A 23,699-nucleotide genomic window follows, 5' to 3' on the forward strand; every position below is an offset into this window, starting at 1 on the left:
ACATTCCGCAACACGTGTGTAAGCAATTGGCAAAAAAACTGTAATCCCTCCTATCTGAGGAGTATGGTATAGACAGACAGATCCATGCTTCATTCTTTCTGTGTTTACTGTAACTGGGAGCCACAGAATCCCAGAGGACCAACCTCACATGTAGGAGGGCATGCATATAAAAAGCACCATCACCCACTCTCTCAGTCATAACAGATCAAAACCAAAATGCAATGCTGCTTTGAATAGCATTGCTCTGAGGCTAGTTCACAAAGTGATGCAGGCAGCTACAAAGGGCCATGGTTTGAGAGGACTGAGAAGTGGCAGCACCTGGCCTCGAGGACTGGACAGAAACCTGGTAAAAAGTAGGAATTTGCTGTAGAATGAGTAGGTTGCAACGGAGCAAGAGTTTGACAAAGAGTAGGAGGTTTCTGAGAATAATATGTTTGCAAAAGCTGCAAAAATACAAGGATCAGCCATATTTGTATAAGAAGTGTTTGGAAGTCAGAAATGGTAATAGAATGCAACAAAGTTTCATCACTGTAGATGACACCTGTCATCTACAGTGACAGGTGTCCTACCTTAAATAAAGCTTGAACTTGATAACAAAATAAAAGTTGTGCAAACCTGAAGGATATACAGTATATCTTATGGGCGCATAAATCAAGTTAAAAGGAGCAGAAAGTGGATTCTCTCCCCAGGCTGTGACTTGTCCCTCTATGTCCTTCCACCTCACGTTTACCTCTAAAACCCAGAGCTGTCTGTAGCGTTCAGTGTTGACGTTGAGCACAAAAGGCACCCTAATCCCGGGCTGAATATGCATGACGCGCCGCGCAGTGCTGTGACTGCTCGCAGCTTAATAGTTTCAGCACTGCGTTGGTGAACAGCGCCATACGCCGCTGAGACACACTGAAGCTCAGCTGCAGCGAGTTCCGAGCTGCTCTTTGACGGCACCCGGCGCAGTTTGACAGGCCGAGCCGGAGAAAGACCCTTTTATCTGTAATCAAATCATTGGCCCCGAGGTTGCAACTGAGTGAGGTTTTCCTTCCCCCTGAAGACACCGAGACCGTGTAATGCATGGCGCTTTCACTTTGATGCTCTCAAAAAGAAAAGAGAGGGGGACACGGAAGTGAGGATGGACCAATAAGGCATTAGAGAGGACGATAAAGATTGACACTAACATATTGCCGGTGGCTCATCTGAAGATGTTCCTTAATCACACAAAATGATATACACCCTCTAAGCAAAGTGTGTCTCCTTCCCTTCTCAAAAAAGATGAGAAGAAGAAACTGAAAGAACATTTGAAGAGACGGGGGAGGAGGAGAAGGGGAAAAGGCACTTGAATTCGGAGTTACTCAAGCACAGCGTGGACAGAAGTGATCCCCCTATCCCAGACCCACGCATGGGCACGGGCTGCACATTATAGCTACAGCAGACAGGGAATTCGGTCCGGTGCAGCCTCCGAGAAGAGAGGCAAACACACACTTCTACAGAGAGATAAAGAGAAAGAGAGAGAGAGAGAGAGAGAGAGAGAGAGAGAGAGAGAGAGAGAGAGAGAGAGAGAGAGAGAGGTGTGTGTTTCTTCCTTGAGAGGACATCTGAACCACTTCAGCTTGCCTGCGCTGGAGCCCGATAATTACAGGACTGCTCTGGATGGATGTACCGTCTCTCCCATCTCGAACCAGCGGAATTTCATTCACAAGATGCGTGACTTTAAACCCGGTGCCAATCAATACTGAGCAGAGAGGGGGGAAAGGGTCATTTGTTTTCTTTCCTCTTCGACGTGCTTGAAGCGGAGGCGCACCTGCGAGAGTGCCTGATCCCCTTTTCTTTACTGAGAATTGGGGTGCTGTTGCTGCTTGGCTGAGACTGCAAACACTTTCCAGGCTGGACCAGTGGACAGGGAAAAAGACAGAAAGAGAACGAGAGAGAGAGAGAGAGAGGAGACGTGAGAGAGAGTGCGAGATTGGATGGATTCCTCTCCTCCTCTGGCACTCCACAGGCGCTCATTCATTTATTTAAGCCCGACCGACGACAGTATGCCAAGCGCAGACTCCAGCGGCAGAGCTCGGTTAGTATAACATCCCTGTCTCTCTATCTCTGTCTGTCTCTTTTTGTCTCTTTCTGTTTCTCTCTTCCTTACACACACACACACACACACACACACACACACACACACACACACACACACACACACACACACACACACACACACACACACACACTCATCACATAACGTAGCCTATAGTGTTCTCCCACAGAGCCATTCTCATCTTGTCTCCCTTTCTAAATGCAGCCACAGACTTTCCAACAAAGCACAGGAGTGAGGCGTCCTCCGTCGCACCGGCCCATTCGCGCTCTCACCTGCACAACATCCGTGCGCTGCCCGACTTTGGCGCCCTCCGGGACACCGCCGACACCCAGAGCCCGACGCAGAGGAAGAGGAACCTGCCGTATATGGGCCCAAAGCCCCGTGAGACCCATGGGATGGCGTGCAGCGCGTGTTACTACCTGGTTATCAGCTCCACACACCTGAGCAATGGACACTTTCGGCGAGTCAAGGGGGTCTTCAAAGGACCGCTTTGTCCAACCGCAACCAGTGATTCACCGGTACGAGAACACCTAGGGGTATGTGTGTGTGTGTGTGTGTGTGTGTGTGTGTGTGTGTGTGTGTGTTTTGAAATACCTTGAATCCTTGAGCTTTTAAAAGAGTCGATTTCAGCCACTTTTCTTCACTTTTTCTTGTGCCTACTTATAAGGGGTGGGAATTTGGTGTTGTTATAGGACGTTCCTCACAAGTATAGGAAGACAAAAAAGTATGTAAACAGTGTGTGCAGGATATAAGAAAACACAGTCTAGCAGACCCAGTGGCACTGTCATCTGAGGAGGTGGATATTTTTACAAGGGGTGATCTTTTTCTTTTCGTGAGTCATAAGAGAAATATATTTTTTTGGTGGAGGACAGTTGGATGTGAATATTTTAAACAAGGGAGAAATTGAGTATCCAACCATGAAGTCATCGTCCCTCCATGCCTCCTTCTCTCTCTCACGGCTATGGGAATTAAATTAATCTAATTACATTAGTGCTTTCAGGAGGAGATGAGTTGCCCAGCCGAAAATAGTACTAATTACCTGGGGAGTATTTGTTAGGTGTGTGTGTGTGTGTGTGTGTGTGTGTGTGTGTGTGTGTGTGTGTGTGTGTGTGTGTGTGTGTGTGTGTGTGTGTGTGTGTGTGTGTGTGTGTGTGTGTGTGTGTGTGTGTGAGTGACCTGCCTAGCCTGGTGGGGTAACTCCCTGACCTTTCCCCGATGCCCGTGGTTCCTTTGAGCCACCAAACTGGCATTTAGTTACAAACTGGCTCTCAGTCTCTGCACTTAGTGGCTGTGCTTTTTGTGTGTGTGCACTTGAGTGTGTGTGTGTGTGTGTATGTGTGTGTGTGTGTGTGTGTGTGTGTGTGTGTGTGTGTGTGTGTGTGTGTGTGTGTGTGTGTGTGTGTTGGAGATTCAGGAGCTGCTCAGAGGGTCTCTGGTAATCACACATTATTCATGAGCTCTTAATGTGAGACGAGACAAACTGGCGGGGCTGATGACAAGTTTGATGAGAAAGGAGGAATGGAGCAGCTGGTATGTGTGTATGAGTGTGTCTATCTGAGTGTGTGTGCGTGTGTTCCTACTCAAGTCATTACCAGTCTGTCATGTTCGGCCTGTGTTCACTATGTGATGGGAATGAGCGAACAGTGTTGAGCAGACACAGTCCGACATGGCAGAAATGCTGCAAAGAGTCATAATAACAAATATACTAACAAACTTTTGCGCGCGCGCACACACACACACACACACACACACACACACACACACACACACACACACACACACACACACACACACACACACACATATACACACACACATTATTTCCATATGGGCTATAAGACTGCCATTAAAATAGATAATTACTGCTCACACTCACTGCTCTCAATTTTTAAAGAATTATCTGTCTCTTTTTTGTCAAACTTACATTATAGATACAGTAAGGGATGTGTATCAAGACAAAATACTTTTTGAATGTAGACCAAAATCTGTCAGTAGTATGGAAGTATTGAATGGTGTCAAAAGTTTAGAACAAATATAGAGTTGAAATGATTAGTCAATTAATCATTTTTTTGATTGACAGAGAATCAATTGGCAATTATCTTTAGATAAGTGATTAAGTATCTTTAGATTTATTTGTTTTGGACTGTTGATCGGACAAAACGACCAATTTGAAAACCTCACCTTGGACTCTGGAAAATTGTGACTTTTCACAATTTACCTTAATTTTATTGACAAAACAATGAATTGATGAATCAAAATGATAAACAGGCTAACAATGATCGATAGTCGCAGCCCTAATCAAATGCTCTGATTCTTAGGTGTGTTTAGTTGTTCTTTGATTAGATATTTACTGATTTAAATCAGGGTATAACTTTACTCTATATTTTATTTCGGAAAAAGTTTGTTTAACACACCTTCAGCAATGTGGCATATTTTATTGCATGAAAAAACATGTTTAAACTATAGTTTAAACTATATCTAAAATAAAAAAATATTGGTGTGGTATTTGCACCACAACTCATGTGTTGTATTGGGAAACATTTCAGACGGTACGTAACTTACACAATATGCAGTAAGGCTGTTACGAGCAGGGACACTCTTTTGTTAGTGCACTCAAGTAGTGAAGATTGTAATAGTGCATTTACTAATCTAATCTAAATCAATTTTATCTGAAAAAAGCAAGCAAACAACATGAGCAGCAGTGACTCAGAGTCCCTTTCAACAAAAATATTTAGATTTAAGCCTTCTTTTTGCTACATTAAATCCATACCAGCTTCAGGGTCTTATATGCTGAACTGGTCGACCTCCATGTGGAAGAAGGCATATAAAAATAAAACCAAGTCCACGTACTAACTAATGTAGATAAATCTACTTGTGGAAAGTTTTCGGTGCTGGAAAATGCTGGCTGAGTAGGTATCGGAGGTCGAGAAATAAAAAAAGATGTGCTTTCAGATATTTCCATATTAGTTTAGACATGGCCCAATATATGGGCCTGTCACTATGATAAACAGGCAGCGCTCGTGGTGAAGTAGTTCAAAAATGACCTCTTGTGTTAGGCGAAAAAAGAAGCCCTTCAGCTGAGAGCAGATGAGTTTAACACATCTCTTCAAGACTGCTGGACATGCTGAGCATCATCTTTTGCTCCTGTTCGATCCGTTGTAGAGGATGCATCACCAGTCAGCACAACAGCAAGCTGCTCTTTGATTTAGCTTAGATCAGTGGAGTACAAAGGATATCACGTCTGGGATTTGTCGGGAGTAACTTTTTGTCTCTTCACTTTGACAAGGCATTGCAGCTTTAAGAAAACACTGAGCGCCTATGAGCGGTAAAGAACAGCCGTCTAGACACACGGCCTCCTTTTTTTCCTTCACAACAAATCGTCTCGTGTTTGTACAGAGTTCTGTGCTCTGTTGTTTGGTTAGCTTCCCTGTGGAGTGCTGTGGTAAATCTAGATTAGGATTTTGCTCATTTCTACTTTGTCATCACTAATTAGTCATTGTGATAGGTCTCTCGACGTGTCTAAATTCTAGTTCCCATATGTCTATTAGTGCTTAATCATCATTGGTGAGTCATTCTTCAAACTCTCATTAACACTTTAAAGGTTTTTTGTTATTGGTGTCAGCACGGAGGGAAGACAGGAGAAGAGAAGTAGAAAGGTGTGCGCAAAGAGGACAGGTACAGCCCTAATGCATCCTTCAATGCAGAAAGATTCAAACTAATACACACCCTCCCTTTCTCTTGCTGTCCCTTGTCCAATATCCTTCAATCATTTCTCTCTGTCTCTCCATTTCCCCATAGAAACGCCTTCATCTGTAGAATATTATAGAGTTGTGTGTGTGCATACTTAGCTGCTCATCCACTGGAGCCCACTTTGATGTGTATTTCACTGCCATTGCAGCAAACAGATGAATCGTTGGCTAGCACAGTGTCAAATTGAATGTGAATGCGCCAGCGTGTGTGTGTGTGTGTGTGTGTTTATGTAGATGTGACTCTCCGTTTGCACCCTTGTGTTTTCATTGATTCCGCAGGGAGCTGAACAGTGTTTATGTAAATGAGGTGGCATTTAAACATATGCCCTGAACAATTATTTTGAAACAAGTATTTAGCTGCACAAAAACACGGCCATGTTCGGAGTGAGTCAAGTACTTAGCTACAAATATTAAGCCATCATGAGGGGACAGAGGTGAGGAGACCAAATGTTAGAAAGAAAAAGATTGGTTAAATGTGAGTTTAAAATAAAAAAGTGGTTTGTGGTGCAAGCTTAAAAGCAGCTATAGAGTTGTTGAGTGTCGTATTTCAGAGTCAAGGCCCCTAATGCCGCATTCACACACACACACACACACACACACACACACACCACACACACACACACACACACACACACACCACACACACACACACACACACACACACACACACACACACACACACACACACACACACACACACACACACACACACACACACACACACACACACACCAAATCAGCCATCAGACCCTAGTGGAGCTGTTTGAGAGAGAGCAGGTGAGTGCTGCTGAATACTAAAGTCCTGTATGACTGGACCATTCCTGCTGACCACTGCAAAGTGCTCCCACTGATCACCGCTAATGTCCTCCATCACAGTTTACACTCAACACTCTGGAGAGAGTGTGTGCACGAGTGTGTGCTGTGGAGAAAGGTGGATAATTGGGACAGATGGGTGAGATAGGACGATGAGAAAGAGGAGGGTAAAGGGGGAGAGTCAGACAGTTGGCATCGATTTTAACACTCTCTCAAGCCTTTATTGACGTTTCATTTAGCTAATGAATTCATTAGTGCTTCATAGCATAATAACCTCTACTTGATAACTAGGATGGCTCCCCAGAGGATATCTTTTCTCTCTCATTGCCTCAGTATTTTCTGACTTTTTCAAACTCTTTCTCAGCTTTCTTTGATTTTTTTTCCCACCCCTCCACCTCTTTTTCTTTTACCTAGCAAGTTTCCTCCCTGTTTGTTTGTGCTGCATTGTGTAACTTGTAAATGAACTCGTTGTTTGAGGTGACATAACCTGCCAGCCTCTCAACAACAGCACAGCACGCCGTCAGGAATAATAGAGAAAAAGAGGGAGGGGCAAGATGTACAAGCGCATTCGTCTCTGCCTATGTATAGGTATCTTTGTGCTTCTGCTCAAGTGTGCTCGCTGGCTTTGTAGTGCTTGTTCACCTGTGAGATGGAGATGATCTTTATTCAATGTACTGACGAATGACTCACTCTTTATTCGTGTGTCTTTGACCTGCTGTTTACAAACACACAAAACCCTGTCTTGCATGAATTCAACGACCATTTAAACTTATTCAAAAACTGTTTTATCAAAGGATGATGTTTCACCCAGAGGACTTGTGTTTGCACACATTTACAATCCTCCTTTTGCTGGTTTATGAATTGGAAGTATTTGTGTTTGGGTCTGGTGCCTAACGGCGGATTTCCACCAACTGCGGAACGGCTGTGGATCGGCTCCGCTGCGTGTTGGCTCTGTGCTCCGCCGTCCTTCAATACCCACCAGGTCCGTATTTGTTGCGGAATGGCTGCGGCCATGACTGACAGCTGAAGTCACTAGGACCCACAAGATCTCGCAAATTCACGTATGATTGTGCGATATAACAGGATGTAGTTTCTATAAACAGAACCACAAAACCAACAACAGTTTGTTGTTGTTTCCATTCCGACTTCAGGCCAGTCTCCGCCCATTATGACGTTTTCAAGGTGTAGTGCAGGGAAATATGATCCGCCGTGAGCACAGTGTATTTTATTTTGAAAATTAACCAGATGATTTATTTTGCTTCTGTGCTCGACTTCCTGTCCCGCACTATCTGCCCTGTGCTGAATTGCTGCAGAGCTCTCCTGCATCCGGCAAAAATAGAAGCTCAGCGTATCTGCTCTGGAGGGCTGGAGTCGGAACGCAGCCGTTCCGGAGTCTGTGAAAATACACACATTGACTTTAATGGAAACCTATTGACTCAGCCGCCGTTCTGGAGCGGATCCGCAGCCGTTCCGCAGTTGGTGGAAATTGGGGGTAAAAGTTATAACATCTGCTGTATGGATGTTGTCTTTGGTGTCGAGTTGACCTGCGTGAGCTCTGCCTGGGTGTGTGAGCACGTTTGGAGGGTGGGTTTAGAGTGTTAGTAATAGTTTGTCTGCTTCTGTTGATTTAACATTTTCATTATCAGGTTTGCAAACATCTGTAAAGTACACATCATAGTGTTAGATTTACAGTATGTTGTCAGACACACAAGTTATCATGCATGCGTGCACGCCCACACACTCGGACCCAACAGATGGCCTACCTCTCATTTTGTAGATTACCCTGGGACAGATGTTTGTCTGTGTGGTCATTAGTGATCGCAGCATCAGATAATTACCTGGAGACACACCAGCACATAAACACACACACTCACATACAATTAGTGAGTGTTTGATAATTACAGGATATTTGATGAACCATCTGGAACACCAGCACAGGAAAAAGACATGCACACGAAAACCTCACGACAGGTGAGAGATGAAGAGATAAAAGTGTTTTCGTTACACAATCATTAGGATGTCATGTTTCATTCAAGGTTTGGTCTTATCCTCTTTTAATCTCTTAGTCTCTGCATCCTCTGCCTCTGCCTTTTTTCTTTTTTAACGTATTTACTACTGCCTGTCTGTCTCTTCCTCCATCCATTTCTCTAGGCGATACCTTTGTGTGTGTGTGTGTGTGTGTGTGTGTGTGTGTGTGTGTGTGTGTGTGTGTGTACAATATACCTATATGAGAGATTGTGTGTGTAGGCGATGGGAGAAATATTGCAGTAGCAATATTGCTGAAGAATCCTTGAAGGAATCAAAGAAAAGAGGGGGCATGCTTTATTTGCTGGTCAGTATTTCTGTTCTTCAATAACCTCAATTTTACTCTCTGACTCTGCTTTTCACTCTGCTGCTCTAGCTGGATTCGGGTTTTCATGGAACAGATGTGGGAATACAATTATAGCTCCATTATGTGCCTGCGTGCACATGTGGGTGTGCACGTTACACATATTTGCACCTGTGTGCAGAATGCCTGCGTGTGTCTTCACCACTGACACACCGGGCCGAGGTTAACAGCAGCTCAGACAAATTAATTATCTCTTCTCTGGGGGAGAGATGGCTCACTGAAGGATAGGCAGTGAACCAGCACTTCATGGTTAAGCAGAAGCCCAGGAATTACTCCCAGCCTAACAGAGACCAAGGGGCCTCCTTCTGAATAAAGCAACTTGGATTTCATCCATCATGTTCAGATCATATTTTCTTTCCCACTTTTCATGTGCATGAGGCCCATTTATAAAAATAACTGCGCGACTGAAAGAAGTCGAGCAGGCACGTTGCATTTATAGATCAAAGTGACTGAGGGATTTTAATACATATGAACAAGTTTCACTTCCCTGAAATTGTTGACATAAGATTGAGCCTTTCATGTTTTGCATTGCTGTGCCTTGCACAGAATAGGCTGATCTGGTGCACAGTGCACTGCGGAGTACACCAATACACTCAAGCAGACCGCTTTAAGTCATATAGCCTGAATTAGGAGAGCCACAGCCTCTTACCCTGACCTGCTCACCTTTCCCCTCTGACTTCTGACAGATAGCCCTGGGGGAAAATAAGTGATGAAAATGCCAATGTTAGTGTCAAGGATTCAGATGAAAAGGCTATGATTGAACTATGTGTATCTGGGAATATACTGTTTGTATTTGAGCACATATATACAAACATATACAAATACACAAAGGTAGACAAAAAAAACACCAAGAGCACAAGTGGGACAAAAATGCATGTAGTATTATAATAACAGTGTGTGCTCTCATGTGTGTTCATTCAGATGCGCTCTCATGTTTATTTATCAAAGCAGATAGGACCTACTAGAACATTCTGATAGTACGGGGTCGGTCATGCATTAGTAGCAATGCATCCAATTATATCAGACTTACCTCCACCAGCAGGGCGAGCCGTGCTTTAGACCCTAATAATTCATGCTGTTTTGTTTCAACCAGCCTTCACATCAGCCGTGATGCAGAGTCAATTATCATGAGCAGCAGCATTCCCGTGTTTAGCAGATTGGAGATGCCAGGCGCTCAGCTTAGCTCTGTGCAGAAATGTCCTGGCTGTGCGCTGCCAGGATGGAAGGATCACAGTGGTCTGCAAGCAGCCTCCAGCTAACAGCACCCAGGCCTTGGCTACCTCCTTTATATGGGCAGGGTGCCTGTTTTCCTCTGTCTGTTTGTGTATGTATGTTTGGCGTGATTGTGTTTCTACTTGAGTCTGCTATGGGGCCATCCTGCCCTTGCTGTGAGGTATATTCTTACCCTGTGGAACGGGATTAGTCACAACACTGAATGGAAAAACATGGAAACAGCAGGAGAGGAGAGGAGAGGAGAGGAGAGGAGAGGAGAGGAGAGAAACCCCACTTAGATGAGAAGAAACGTGTAGATGGATTGTGTGAGTGCATGTGGGCCTGCATGCCACGGGTATTCATCAATTTCCTTAAGATTCTCCACTTTTTCTCTGTCATAAAACCCAGAGGCAAGAAGTAAACACAAACTCTGTAAGATCTCCTTCTCTATGCCTCCTTTTATTTTTTTTTCACTGTCATTCCTCCTGATTTGCTCTCTTCTCTCTGTGTGTGTGTGTGTGTGTGTGTGTGTGTGTGTGTGTGTGTGTGTGTGTGTGTGTGTGTGTGTGTGTGTGTGTGTGTGTGTGTGTGTGTGTTTGGTCTAGTAGGGACTAGAAGGGAAACAAGTATAATGTCCGAAGGATGTAGAACATATTGTCTTTTATCTCTGAGTGTGCAGGAGTTGCAGTGCTTGTCGTGAACAGCATAAGCCCCGTTCTGTATTCTGTATTCACAGCTCAAGTTAACTTGTCTCCTCCAGGTATGACAGAGATGTGTGTTTTTGGAAAAGCTTTGTAAGAAAAAAAAGTGTTAGCCATGCATTTCACAAAGTATGCCAAAATCTGTGAACTTTGTGTGTGTGACTGCATGTGGGTGTGTGTTTGTGTTTATGTGCGAGCGTGTGAAAAATAGCAGCGTGTGATTTATGTAAATGAGTGTCATCGGCCGAGGAGGAGGCGGAATTCCCAGGCCTGACGAGTGGCTTAATGATTCATCAGCCTGGCTGAGGCAGGCATCAATAATGGATGACAGAGTGGGTCATGCAGGATTGCTCGCCCCTTGATTAAAGTGCTCCACAGCTAAACGCCTCACTTCCTCCCTCTTCTCACCCTACCTTCTGCGAAGATAAATAAAGGAATGTGCCGTACACGCACACTCACGCACACAAACTTCCACACATGGGTATACACACCTCTTCCTCGATCTCTTCCCGTACAGCCTTATGTCATCTCACCACTCACATGCTTAATAAACTCTCATCCGTTCTTCATCTCCTCACTATCCTTCTTTGGTCTTAATCCAATCAAGAGGGAAAGAAAGGAGTAAAGAGAGGCAGTGAGAGAGCAGGAGAGGGGGAAAAAAGACGGAAAGCGTGGGAGAAAAGAAGAGAATGCCACAAATGAATGCTTTATAATTTGTCTATACAGAAATGGAACCTTTCTCTCTGGAGATAAGACAGAAACATAAATGTTCTTTCTCTCCCCTCCACACACAGAGTGGAGGGAGTCATTTTCTCTCCGTCTCTCTCTTTAAGCTGTATGTGGGTGTTGGTGTGACAGGACAAATCTCTGTCTATTAGGAGACATAAACCTCTAAACCCCGAGCTACACGGCCATACATACTAATGCAGCCATACAGAGGGCTGGATAGAAGTTGGTAATGATAGCGAGGACACTGAGAAAGAAGGAGATGTGGAGAGCAGAGAGATTGAAGGAGGCAAAGCAGGATGTTGAAAGCAGAGAGAGTCCTGGCGGGATTTCAATCCCTGGCAAGCAAAGGGTCTTAACTGCTACACAATCTTTGAATACAGCAAAACCAGCTTTAACAAATTCGGACTGACGTGCACCACAGAGAAAGTTCACTGAGTTTGTGTGTATCCCCTGTATGAGTGGATGATGTTGTACCGAGCAGTCCATTCCAGCCTTCTCGTCTGTAGTATCATTAGCCATCCATGCAATCACACTTTAATGTGCCAGAGAAAGAATCACTCACTCTTATTGGACACACTCATGTTATCCCCTGATAGCACGAATAAACCACACAGAGTGAACATGTGCACACACACAAATGCTCACCCGTGCTATGCTTCAAAGCCTCAAAATAAACTGCAATCATAAATTGCTGAAAGATAGCAATCATTTCTCAATTCTCCGACAGCAGCAACCCACTGCTCTCCCTCAGCTGTAAATTTCTGAGTTGGTGAGATTAAAGAGTTAAGAGTGCAGCGTGTAATCTGCGATCGTATTAATCCTGTTCTTTAAAGCTGTCACTTCCCAAACTGATTACCTTCATCTTCTTAACTTGTCTTTTACTCTAATCTGCATCATCACACTCTTAACATATTACAGTCCCAGCTTGATCACGTTAACAGATAGCGACGCAATCCTATTTGAGGCAGTCAATCAGAAGCCTTGTCTGGACAGACAGACAGAACATTAAGTACATGATGTGTGTGTGTGTGTGTGTGTGTGTGTGTGTGTGTGTGTGTGTGTGTGTGTGTGTGTGTGTGTGTGTGCGTGTGTGTACCAACTAAACTACACTGCATATATCCATTTATCCATGCAGGGTTTTCAATTGCAATTTAAATGTCATGAGTGTATGGTCCATATAATTCCATTTTTCTGCCAGCTGAGAGAGGAAGCATTTAATACTGGAGATGACATTTAGCAAGAAAAGAGAGAAGCCTGATAGGCACACAGGTGGCGTGACACATAACTGACAAGGGCTTTGAATGCATCAAAGAGGAACCGAGAGAAAGTACAAAAATATTGTATATTATTTAAGACTACAATAGGAAAATTACCTGAAATAGATGGAGTGCGGGGAGAGGAGAAGAGTGAACTAATAAGAGGGGATCAGATCTCATCAATCTAGCCATATAAGTCTCTTCTTATATCATTTTCACCCCCTAGAGCAGCTGTGGAGAGAGTATAACAGGAGAAGGAAAACAAGAGGTGCAAGAAAAACAGACTGCATACAAAGCATACTTACAATATATCATTGGATACATGTAGAAATTTCAGACACTTAGAGTAAAGTTCACCTCTTTATCCTTTATACCTACCGTCCTCTGTCTCGCTGTAATTGGTTTATGAGGTTCTCCTTAATGTGTACTGAGAGAGAGAGAGAGAGAGAGAGAGAGAGAGAGAGAGAGAAAAAGAAAACCTTTGCCTTTTAGAGAAAGAAATGCAAGTCCCTGAAGAGCACAGTGAGTGAGTGGTAGGATCATAAAAATACATTAAAAGACACAGAGGAGACCACGGTTTGTAGAACGGCAGGGTATTTTAGGAATTTGCATGCACGCTTTCATGCATTTGTGCTTCTGCCTTGATCCCATCATAAAACAAATTCTATCCACAAAACAACTGGAAAGAAACTATGGGTCATGTTTGTTCAAGTGGAGAAAATGTCTTAAGATGTCCTCTGCTTTTTTGTGTGTGTCTGAAAGCCATGCTCTGCCCCGGGGAATCAGTTTAACTTGTCCTGCACGAGCCAGAGTGCACATTGTATTCAGGATGACACGAAGACAGAGAGGTTAAGAAAGGAGGGGGAGGATGTTGAGAGGTGGGTAGATTTTAAATGCAGCACCGAATTGGATTGATCAATGATACAGCGCATGAATAACTGCAAAAACAGGGGAGCCCTGTTGAAGAAGGAGGAGATAGAGAGAGACAGAGAGAACGAAGGCAGGGAGGATGGACAGACCAGCAGAGGGGCTCTGGCCTTGCATTGTGATGGACAGAGAATTAAATTTTGATCGCTCGCTGAGTGATCGTTTGGTTGTGCCTTGTGACTAATCTTCATAGATTTATGACTCATACAGGAGACCGGTGTGATTTGTTCATGGCACAAGGTTCCCGCTGTTGCCCCAGACAAAGCAGTGCAGTTATTTTGAGGCTTTTGAACACCCTTTTTTCTCTTTTCTTTCATAATTATTCACCTTATTTTATATTTGGATGTGATATTTCACACATGGAGTTGTGGCGCTATCCTGTAGCTGTTTTTTTATTGACAAGTTTAGCTCTTAAAATCTATGAGCAGCATTGATGCCTACAGATGTGTCGAGAGCGGATTTATTTATGGTACAACTGTAACGCAGTACTGTAAACAGAGCATGAAAGCAGCACTTACTGAGAAGCCTGCTATTTAGGCAACATATGTGCTTTGGTGTATTAGATTGACCACAATGTTAAAGTGCTGACTTTCACTTTCAGGTGTTCTTGAGTGTGTTTGCATTCATATTGAGTGAAACAATGTAATACATGCATATTTCCATTTTAAAAATTGTCAATTTTAGGACAGTGCAGCAGGACATTAACCTTAACATACAATGGAGATGTTTTTGAGGCAAAACAATTAACTTTTCTTAACTAACCAAATCAGTCACTTGATCTTAATCCAACTGAACATCTGATTAATTACTAAAGTAAAGACTAAAAGCAAAACGTCCCCGGGATTGCTGAACTACAGGCCTGACAGAGTATTACCAGGAAGGCCACCAAATGTTTGCTAATGTCTATGGGACTATTATATGTTTATTGTAATTGCATAGTTTCTTTTGGTCAACTATGTTTAAAAAGGGTTGCAATTCCTGTACGTTTCATTTTTACGAGGCAGGAAGGATCTAACAGAAGATACTTTTTGGTTGCATCATGGTAAAAATTTAGGATCCAGGGACTTTGGACTCAGGATATCTCAGCCTGCTTTACCACTTATGATCAAGTCTGTTTCTTGCAAGTCTTCCAATTTTATGAACGTGCAATACTAACTCATTGGAGTGCCACTATAAAGATAGAAGTTGGCACTTTAACTCTTGGTTATTGTTCCATTTCAAATGCCATTTGCAGGAGTACAGACCCAACACAATAAAAAAAGTATGCTGTAGGTCTATAAACAGTGTAATTCTTTATTACCATATATATATTCTCCCACAGTAGTGATATTTAAACTCTCACTTTAAGGATCAAATGCAGGAAGAAGCACTCCTTATTTAAACGAGACAAGGGCACAGGGCAAATTAGCAAATATAATCTCTTCATCATTTATTCATTCAGTTTGTTTGTCTTGCATGCTGCTCAATTTAAAAGGTCAGAGGGAGACAGAACATTTGGTTATATTTTTGAACAAGACACAAAGTAAAGGAAGAGACAAACGTTGGTGATTCATGTTGTATAGGCTGGTGCTTAAGATAGCATATACAGTTTACATAGAAACATAATACATGACACACCTGATACTGGATCATTGGAATACACTTTGTCCTTTTCTGTGTATTTGGTGGTAATCTTGTATTGTGAATTATTTTAGCCAGTCTAATACTGTCTTCTTAACAGAGTTGGTTTCTGGCAGTGCATAAGATGACCGAGCTCATTGGCACTAACACATCTGTCCTTTTGGCTGTAAGAAAACTCTGACTGTTTCTATGGTCAACACATCTGCGGTTTTTGCTATGGTTGCTCTATGTGCTTGTTCTGGCCATACTTCTAACTGACTTTAATGATCTGGAGCAAACAAAGATACACAAACATTTTTAGATGGTTTCGCATAGACAAAAACACAGGCTGGGATGTACATGCAGATGAATACACACACATCAAATGAATAAATGGGTGGGTACTGGCCATAGAGGCATATTAAAGGCAGTGAAGGGAGATGCTTTATGGCTGTAAATATCAGCTCATTAACACTCAGCTATCCTGTTTGGCAGTCTGTGTGTGAGTGTGCACAAGTGTGTCTGCCGCTGAGATCTACAGGTCATTACAGTAACAAGCAACTTAGCCCTCAGGTCAGCTGTCATTAGCTACAGAAGAATGGCCAGAAATCAACACGGCACCGCCAGACTCTCACACCGCCAGACTCTCTCCACTTGTGCATGCGTGAATGCATGTGTGTCTGATGGAGAATCACAGGAACACTTTAGAGACTGGCAGCAAAGAAAACAAAGAGGCAGATACTAAATAGACTGAGAGAGGGGGACAGAGCGGGAGGCAAACAGAATGAAATAACAGCTGAATAATTTTTTACCACAAATGGAATTGTTTCTATTCATTACAGTGGCCAAGTTAGGGTGATAATTACAGTATAGCTGAAGATAATTAAATACTTAATTGGGCTTGATAAACAGTTATGAATTGTTTATTGAATTGTTCTCACAAGGTACAATTAGCAATTAGAAGTTCTCTGAATTCATAAATGTCTCCTATTCACAGTTTGTCCCGGTGTCACTCTCCTCTCCTCTCCTCTCCTGCATTTTACAGATGTTGCTTTGTGCAAGGCAACACTAGACTATTGTGGATACACTTTTTGCTACTTTTCATTTTCCATCGTTATATTTTTTCTTTAGTTACAAAATAGGCAATCTTGGAACACAGTCTGATGACGAGTTAGCTTCTGGGGGCAATGGCTAATATTTCCAAGTAGTGCAGGTGCACAGTACTACAGGACACACCGACGAAACAGTCACAGTTTGGTTAAAGTCACATTTAGGCACCAAAACTACTTGGTTAGGTTTAGGGAAAGACCATGGTTTGGATTAAAATAATTATAATAATAATATGTTAATCCAGGAAGTTATCTCAGGGGGTGTGTCGTGTAGCCTACGAGACTGACCCATCTCAATATTTCTGGGTGTCCGGTATAGCCAGCGGATATCCAGGTGCCAGGTTTTGAGAATTTGATTTGTAGTTGAGAGGAGACGTCTTTATGAACAGATATCTGCATAGGAATGCAGATAAAAGTGAAAGCGAATAAAAGGCTAAATTGTTGTCAGATTATGGCCGATGGGGACCAAGATGGCAATCGGCCAATGCATTGTGCCTCTTTTGCTCTCCACACAGACTGTTTACCTGCACTCAAACAAATCCGGGTCAAACGGAAACCAGAACGTTTTCAATACCAACTATTTTGTCCCGTTGCTTACAGATTCCTCATTCATATGCAGGTATCTGTTAATAGAGATTACAGAATATGAAACAATACATTTTATTATGAGTCAATTAAATAATTATGAATTAATAATAATTAATGGTGCTCATTAGTTCTTGTCTGTAAATCAGTACCTTTATACTTAATTTACTTATAGGTTTAAAAAAAAAAGTCAAGGGCAGCAGTCTCAAAAATCATAATAACAGATCATATGCAGAAGCAATAAGACAGTATGTACTACATGTAACTACCTGCATTATTACAGACATAAAGAGAGGGTTTATAAAGAGACATAATGCTAATTTGCATGTAACTTTTATGGCCTGTGTTTATAACAGCAATTACTATAACAATAGTTTTCTCAAAGTAAGCCATATTCATGAAGTTTTTACTGTTTCTCCCCCACTGCAGTAGAAGTTCTCTTCAGATAATATATTTGAACAGAGAGAATCTGTTACCAACAGTATGTTGCTACTGGGCAACTCTCTCGCTGGATTTATTATGCATGCTGAGTGTTATTCCGGCCTATTTTTTTTGCTAGTTTGGATATATTTTGAATTTCATACTGAACCAAGATTGCAATTAAAACTTGTGTTGCTATGCTGTTAACAATTATCACATCTGACTAGTTTTGTCTTAGTATGTCCAAGCCAACTAATTGAACAAGTACGAGGACACAGAAATTAATAATCTTCTGCTAATGGTGTTCAAGTACTCGCACTTCTCTATGCACATCTAGTCACAGTCACTTATCCACACATGCTTATCAAAGCATAAAGACAGAGAGCAAACAAAATCTTTTTTACATAAAAATCTCTGACTTTATGTGTATTTAGGGGTTATCTTTTGTAGGCTTAAATAAGGTTGTTTTTATTCTTTTTATTTCATAATTTTTCTCCCACAGTGACATCCCATTTGTCAAGCCTATATCTCTCCCTGTTGAGCTCTCCCTGCATTATGATTGAAATACATCAAATTAAGGAGGCAAAATTATCTCCAAATGCTGTGGCTGTACTGTGATATCAGTCTGTTAGTCCTCCCTCACACTCTCTAGGATGCATCCAGCCATCCATGAAAATGCTGTTCAATATTTAATTACAACCATCGAGAAAGTGACCAGTGAGATGAGTGAAACAAATTAGCGCAAGTACAGTGTACAAGTACAGTACATGAAGTTTAAATGCAAACTATCTTCATTCATCTTTATTTTATCATATTTGGTTTTATTTTTATTTTTAAATTTCATAACCACTTATGAACCAACAAACGTTAAAATGTGTTTTGTCGACACGTTTGACTACTAAGCTTGCTTTAAGTTGATGTAAATAAACAGAAAATGATTTAGATTAAGAAGAGAAAAAGCAAACAGCACATTTAAAAAAACAGTTGATGGCCAGTAGTCTAGTGAAGATAATTCTAAATTCAAACTTGGCTTCAAACAGACATCGAGCCTCTCTCTGTCCTTGAGCTACCACCTGCAGTCATCTTACTGTGTAAGATGTTAGTAAGAGTTAAGTTATGATAGTGACGAGCATGTTATCTACAGTAGGTGTCTCTGATTTTCTGTGCAGATCAGCAGACTTGAAGGTCAAGATCACCTAACAAAGAATTCTGAAAAGCTTTTAGTTATGCTTATTTGAAGTCTGCATAAGTCTACAGTATGCTTACAACTCATAATGGTGTCATTTTCTTTATTTTATATGCTATAAAAGTCAGACATCCAAAAAACCAAGAGGGCCGTTTGGATAGGTACGATGGCAGTGACAGGGTGATTGCATCAGAGAGCTGTAGCCACAGCTTCAATCTTGGGACTTTGTCTTCCTAAAGAGTTTTTCATGAATACATTGTATAGCATTACTTTCCAGTGCATACATTTTCAAACACTGACATACCACATGTGTAAAACACTGACCTGTTCATTTCCACAGAAGCTTGATACATTGAATTACATGCGTGTTTGTGCTTGAAACTCTGGTTATGGTTCATAAAACTCTTATTTGTGGCATAATTTCTGCTATGAAGAGGAATAACATGGCACTTCTCACACAAACTGAGGATAAGCAAAAAGAGAGAGAAAAAGCTTGGAAACTCATTCGCATTCACAGCCTCGCACAAACACTCACACACATAATCATGCGAACAATCACTGTCCATTCAGGTCTGCAGATATCACTTGTGCTTTCTCCGCAAACAGATTTATGCTAGTGAGGTAAATTGAGGTCTAGATTAATTTAGCACTGGTATATCGGGTTGTCAGACTGTGTGTGACTGTGCATGCATAAGTGTTTGTGGAGATGTAATTCTGTAAGTGTGTCTATGCAATCTGTGTTGGTGCACAAGGGTAGAAATCATATATGAGGTGTATACATGTAAGGCAAATTAGTATTCAGCAGGAAAATGTCTCCACCATATACAAATGGCTCCTGAGTTGAAACACACACGCATACACACACGTTTTCTGCTTTCATGCATTTAAACCTTTTGGCATGTACATTCGCCCCTCTTTCCTTATATATTTTCTCCTCTTCAAAATAATTACCCTGACAGAACACAGAGAGGCGAGAAGAAAAGGTTTGGGGGTACAAAGGCAAGCACACACAAAAATATACACATGCACAACACATATAATGAGTATATAAAGACGTGCACTTAAACAGCTCCTGTGTAATCTTGCATAAGCCCAAAGGTTGACAAATACACAGCATTTAACACAATCTCATTACCCTGGCAGCAATCAAAAGAAGGCTGCTCTGGGTGAGTAGATCATTTCCTGGTCGTGATTTAAGCCTGCAAGGCCAACCGATACCATGGCGCACACACACACACGCACACGCACACACACACATATATATACACACACACAAGATCAATATATGTTAGTTACCTTTCTGTAGATTTCAGTATAGGAGAGTCCTGACAGAATGGTTGTTCTTTCAGTCTCCTCTCCTCTTCATATTCAGATTTAAAGCCAAATGGAAAGGGCCTGAGGAAGGACAGTTTTGTGTGTGTGTGTGTGTGTGTGTGTGTGTGTGTGTGTGTGTGTGTGTGTGTGCGTGCGTGCATGCGTGTGTCTGCGAGGGCAGGCAGGGGTCATTTCTCCTCTTACCTGCATTCCTATTCTCCCTCTCTTTTCCTCTCACCTCTGTTCCTGTGTGCAGGCATATTACTGAAGCAAATTGGGGCCAATAGACTCTGTCAGTGCATGACCCAGGGCTCACCAAACAGAAAAGAAGCAAGCGAGACACAGAGAAAAAGACAAACAGAGGGAATAAAAGGGGATAAAAAGGAAAAAAGAAAAATAGCAAGTTGGAAAAAAAACAGGCCGGAACAGCACGAGAGCTACCAAAGAGAGGGAGAAAAAAAAACGGAGATGGATGGAGGGAAGGAAAGAAGCAGAGGAGGATAGAGAGTGAGAGAAAGAAGTGACAACCCCAAATTAAATTCCCATCATGTCAGTGTAGAACAGAATTCAATAGTGTTTATTGGCAGCCCCCAGCCTCAGGGAAATTACATTCTGAAGCAGAGCATGGCATGAATACACACACACCCCTGAACACACACATAGCACACATAGCACACAAGCAAGCACACACATCTATCATACACAACACTGTGCATGTCCTCGGACCAACAAAAAAAAGAAAGCCCTCTGGCTGATGTGAGCATGCAGACAAGCGAATTATCGCCTGAGGTCCATGTGCCATTTTTTGCAGTGCATGTGTATCTGTCTGGCCATGCGCTATTTGCACGCCTTTATTGTGTGTGTATTTTTCTGGAACTTTCTTGTCTTCAAATGCACTATTTTGCCAGTGTACAAATGAGTAAGTTGTGCATTTTAGATGCTTACTTTTTCTGTCTGTTGGCCACAATTGCCACTTTCTCTGCAGTTAGACTTTGACTATTTGCTTTTATAGTTCATATGCAGGTTTCTATTACAGTGGCTGTATTAAATGTGTCCCCAGGCTCAAGTTGCAATGAGCACAGGGCTTCAGTGCCTTTGTCCAACCTCCAGCAGCAGCAGCAAAGGCAGCGTACTTTAATGGGAAGCCGTTTAACAGTTTTATGCAGAGCACATGTAGAGGCTATTACTGCTGATGTCTCTGGGATGCAGATTTGCTCTAAATGGCTAACAATCTGACATTCTTTCAACCCCCCCTCACCCACTCCCCTTGCTCTCTATCACTGCCCCTCTAACCCTTTATGTCTCTGTCTGTATGCCTCTATCTCGACTCTCTCTCTCGTTTCTTTCCCCTATTCCTCCAATGCACTCACTCATTCTCTCGTCTCTCTCCTTCTCCAGGAGCGTGCAGAGAGGGCTTTGGGCTGCTCAGTGGAGGATCTGAAGGCTCTTTTCTACTGTGAGCTGTGTCACAAGCAGTACTTCAGACACCAGGAGTTTGACAACCACATCAACTCCTACGACCATGCACACAAACAGGTACATGGGATGCACCAGCACTACAGCCACACACATACATGCACGCACGCACACGCACACGCACACGCACACACACACACACACACATTTTTTTATGATCTCTTGTCATGGAATTTGGGTATGTTAGCATTATGCATGTTGATACTTTACATTTTCATGTCAATCTGCCCATTGGATACAGTTTCCCAGCAGGTAACAGTAGGAGTGTGACAACTGCGTCATCTCTTACAAGCACTCACACAGAGGTGGAACACCTCAACTCGAGGTGGATACTCACACATATGATGTATACACACACACACACACACACACACACACACACACACACACACACACACACACACACACACACACACACATTGCTCTGCATTTATACTTTAGATTTCCATTTTAACAGGCAGATTGATATCTGAGATCTTTTTGATCCCACGCAGGGCAATTTTAGTCACAGCAGTTAACCGCAGTATAAAAACTATATACAGTACATTATCAAGCGTAGAATAAAAATAGAGGTACTAAATACATAATATATTTGTTTTGGGGTCCCACAGACCCAGCTGCTGTATGTGTAAGAATAATAATAATTGCAAAGTCAAACATATGTTATGTTATTTTTTTTTTCTTCTGACCCTATCAAAACATGTATGTACATATCTAGAAAGATTCTCAAGTGATAACCCACCAAAATGACCTAAATGCATTGCTGTCACACCTAATAAGGACATAATTCAGGTTTTATGTTGTTTGGGCTATGCATGAACAAATATATTTTGCTTTTGCTCGCTTAAAAGTTATTCACAGACAAAGACATGTACAGCATGTTAGACAGTGATGCTACTTATGTTTGGTGCCAGTTGGTATAAACAAAACAAAACCGTAATAACTGAAATTAAAATGATTACTTATTTGGGATTTCGGAGGGATAGTCCTACGTAATATAGAACAAATCAAAACCCATTGTATTTAACCATGTTTCAAATTTGGGGCCTGATAGCCCAAACAGAAGTAAAGGGACATCTTTAGTGGACTATTAAAAGCAAAGCAATTCTCATCAAGGTGGTAAAACAATTTGAAGTATTTTTATCGAGCTGTAAAGAGGTCTCAGTAGAGCAAGCAGATCATTAGGATATTACATCAGAAATAATGTGACCCAGTAGTTGAACCAGGTGACTAACAAGTTTACAATAAATACATACAAAAATACAATTGAATGGAGGAATACTGTAGAATCAGGTGGATACATTGTCTTATTCTTAGCCCTGTAGAAAATAAAAACAATAACCAAAGCAACCGGAGTTGAAACTGAAAAACAAAGAATCTGAATGCACAGCATTTACTTCATCTTCAAGTCCAGAATGTATGATGATAGAAGAATAATGTTGCTCTCGTTTAAAATTTAGGGCACTTAATTCGTATGTATCTGGTACATAAGGATGTTGGTACAAAATTCATGTGATTCTTTAATTTGTACTTTGTTAAAAATAAAAATACATTCTGTACCGAATATAACATGGAGCTATTAGTCATAGCTCAAGTATGATTCTATTATTCCGGTTTGGACAAGATGAGGCCAACAGACCATTAGGAAAAGGCCGGCAGCAGGTTTTCTCCTGTGTTCTGCTTTCATATCCATTTTAATACACAACCTTCACTCTGGAGTAACAAGCGGAAGGTTCTGCTGTTAGCACATTCTCCTAGCTATCTGTTGTCATGCCAAGGCATACACTCACATACAAAAACATACAGACGCATGCACTTCCCCTTGTACACACTCGTCCTCAAACACAGGCAATCTCTCAACCAAGCCAAGCCACTTCCCACTTCTGAACGCCCACACTGTGCAACATGAAATAAACATTAAATAAGACTGTTCCTTCGTTGTCATTGTTCTTTGAAAATGAATTGAAGCAACTGCAGGCCAATGTTAATGCTTTGTTTTAGCCATCGGCAGGCACATGAAACAAGCTGCATGAGGCACTGAGCTGACAGTAGCCACTGGCACTGTAGGAACACACACGTATACACACACACACACACACACACACACACACACACACACACATATATAACGGCATGCATGCACACTCTGCCTAC

General features: G+C 42.0%; 1 protein-coding gene across 1 annotated transcript in view; it reads left to right on the plus strand.

The window, feature by feature from the left end:
- The first annotated feature begins 265 nt into the window (after nt 1-265).
- Nucleotides 266-23,699, plus strand: part of znf804b (zinc finger protein 804B) — a 31,740-nt gene continuing 8,306 nt past the window's right edge. Inside the window, exons 1-3 of the mRNA XM_078251860.1 lie at nt 266-353; nt 2,285-2,598; nt 21,468-21,605. Coding sequence (XP_078107986.1) covers nt 266-353; nt 2,285-2,598; nt 21,468-21,605 — 540 coding nt within the window. The remainder of the gene's footprint in view (nt 354-2,284; nt 2,599-21,467; nt 21,606-23,699) is intronic.

This window comes from Sander vitreus, chromosome 6 (assembly GCF_031162955.1).
Source record: "Sander vitreus isolate 19-12246 chromosome 6, sanVit1, whole genome shotgun sequence".
Lineage (NCBI taxonomy): Eukaryota > Metazoa > Chordata > Actinopteri > Perciformes > Percidae > Sander > Sander vitreus.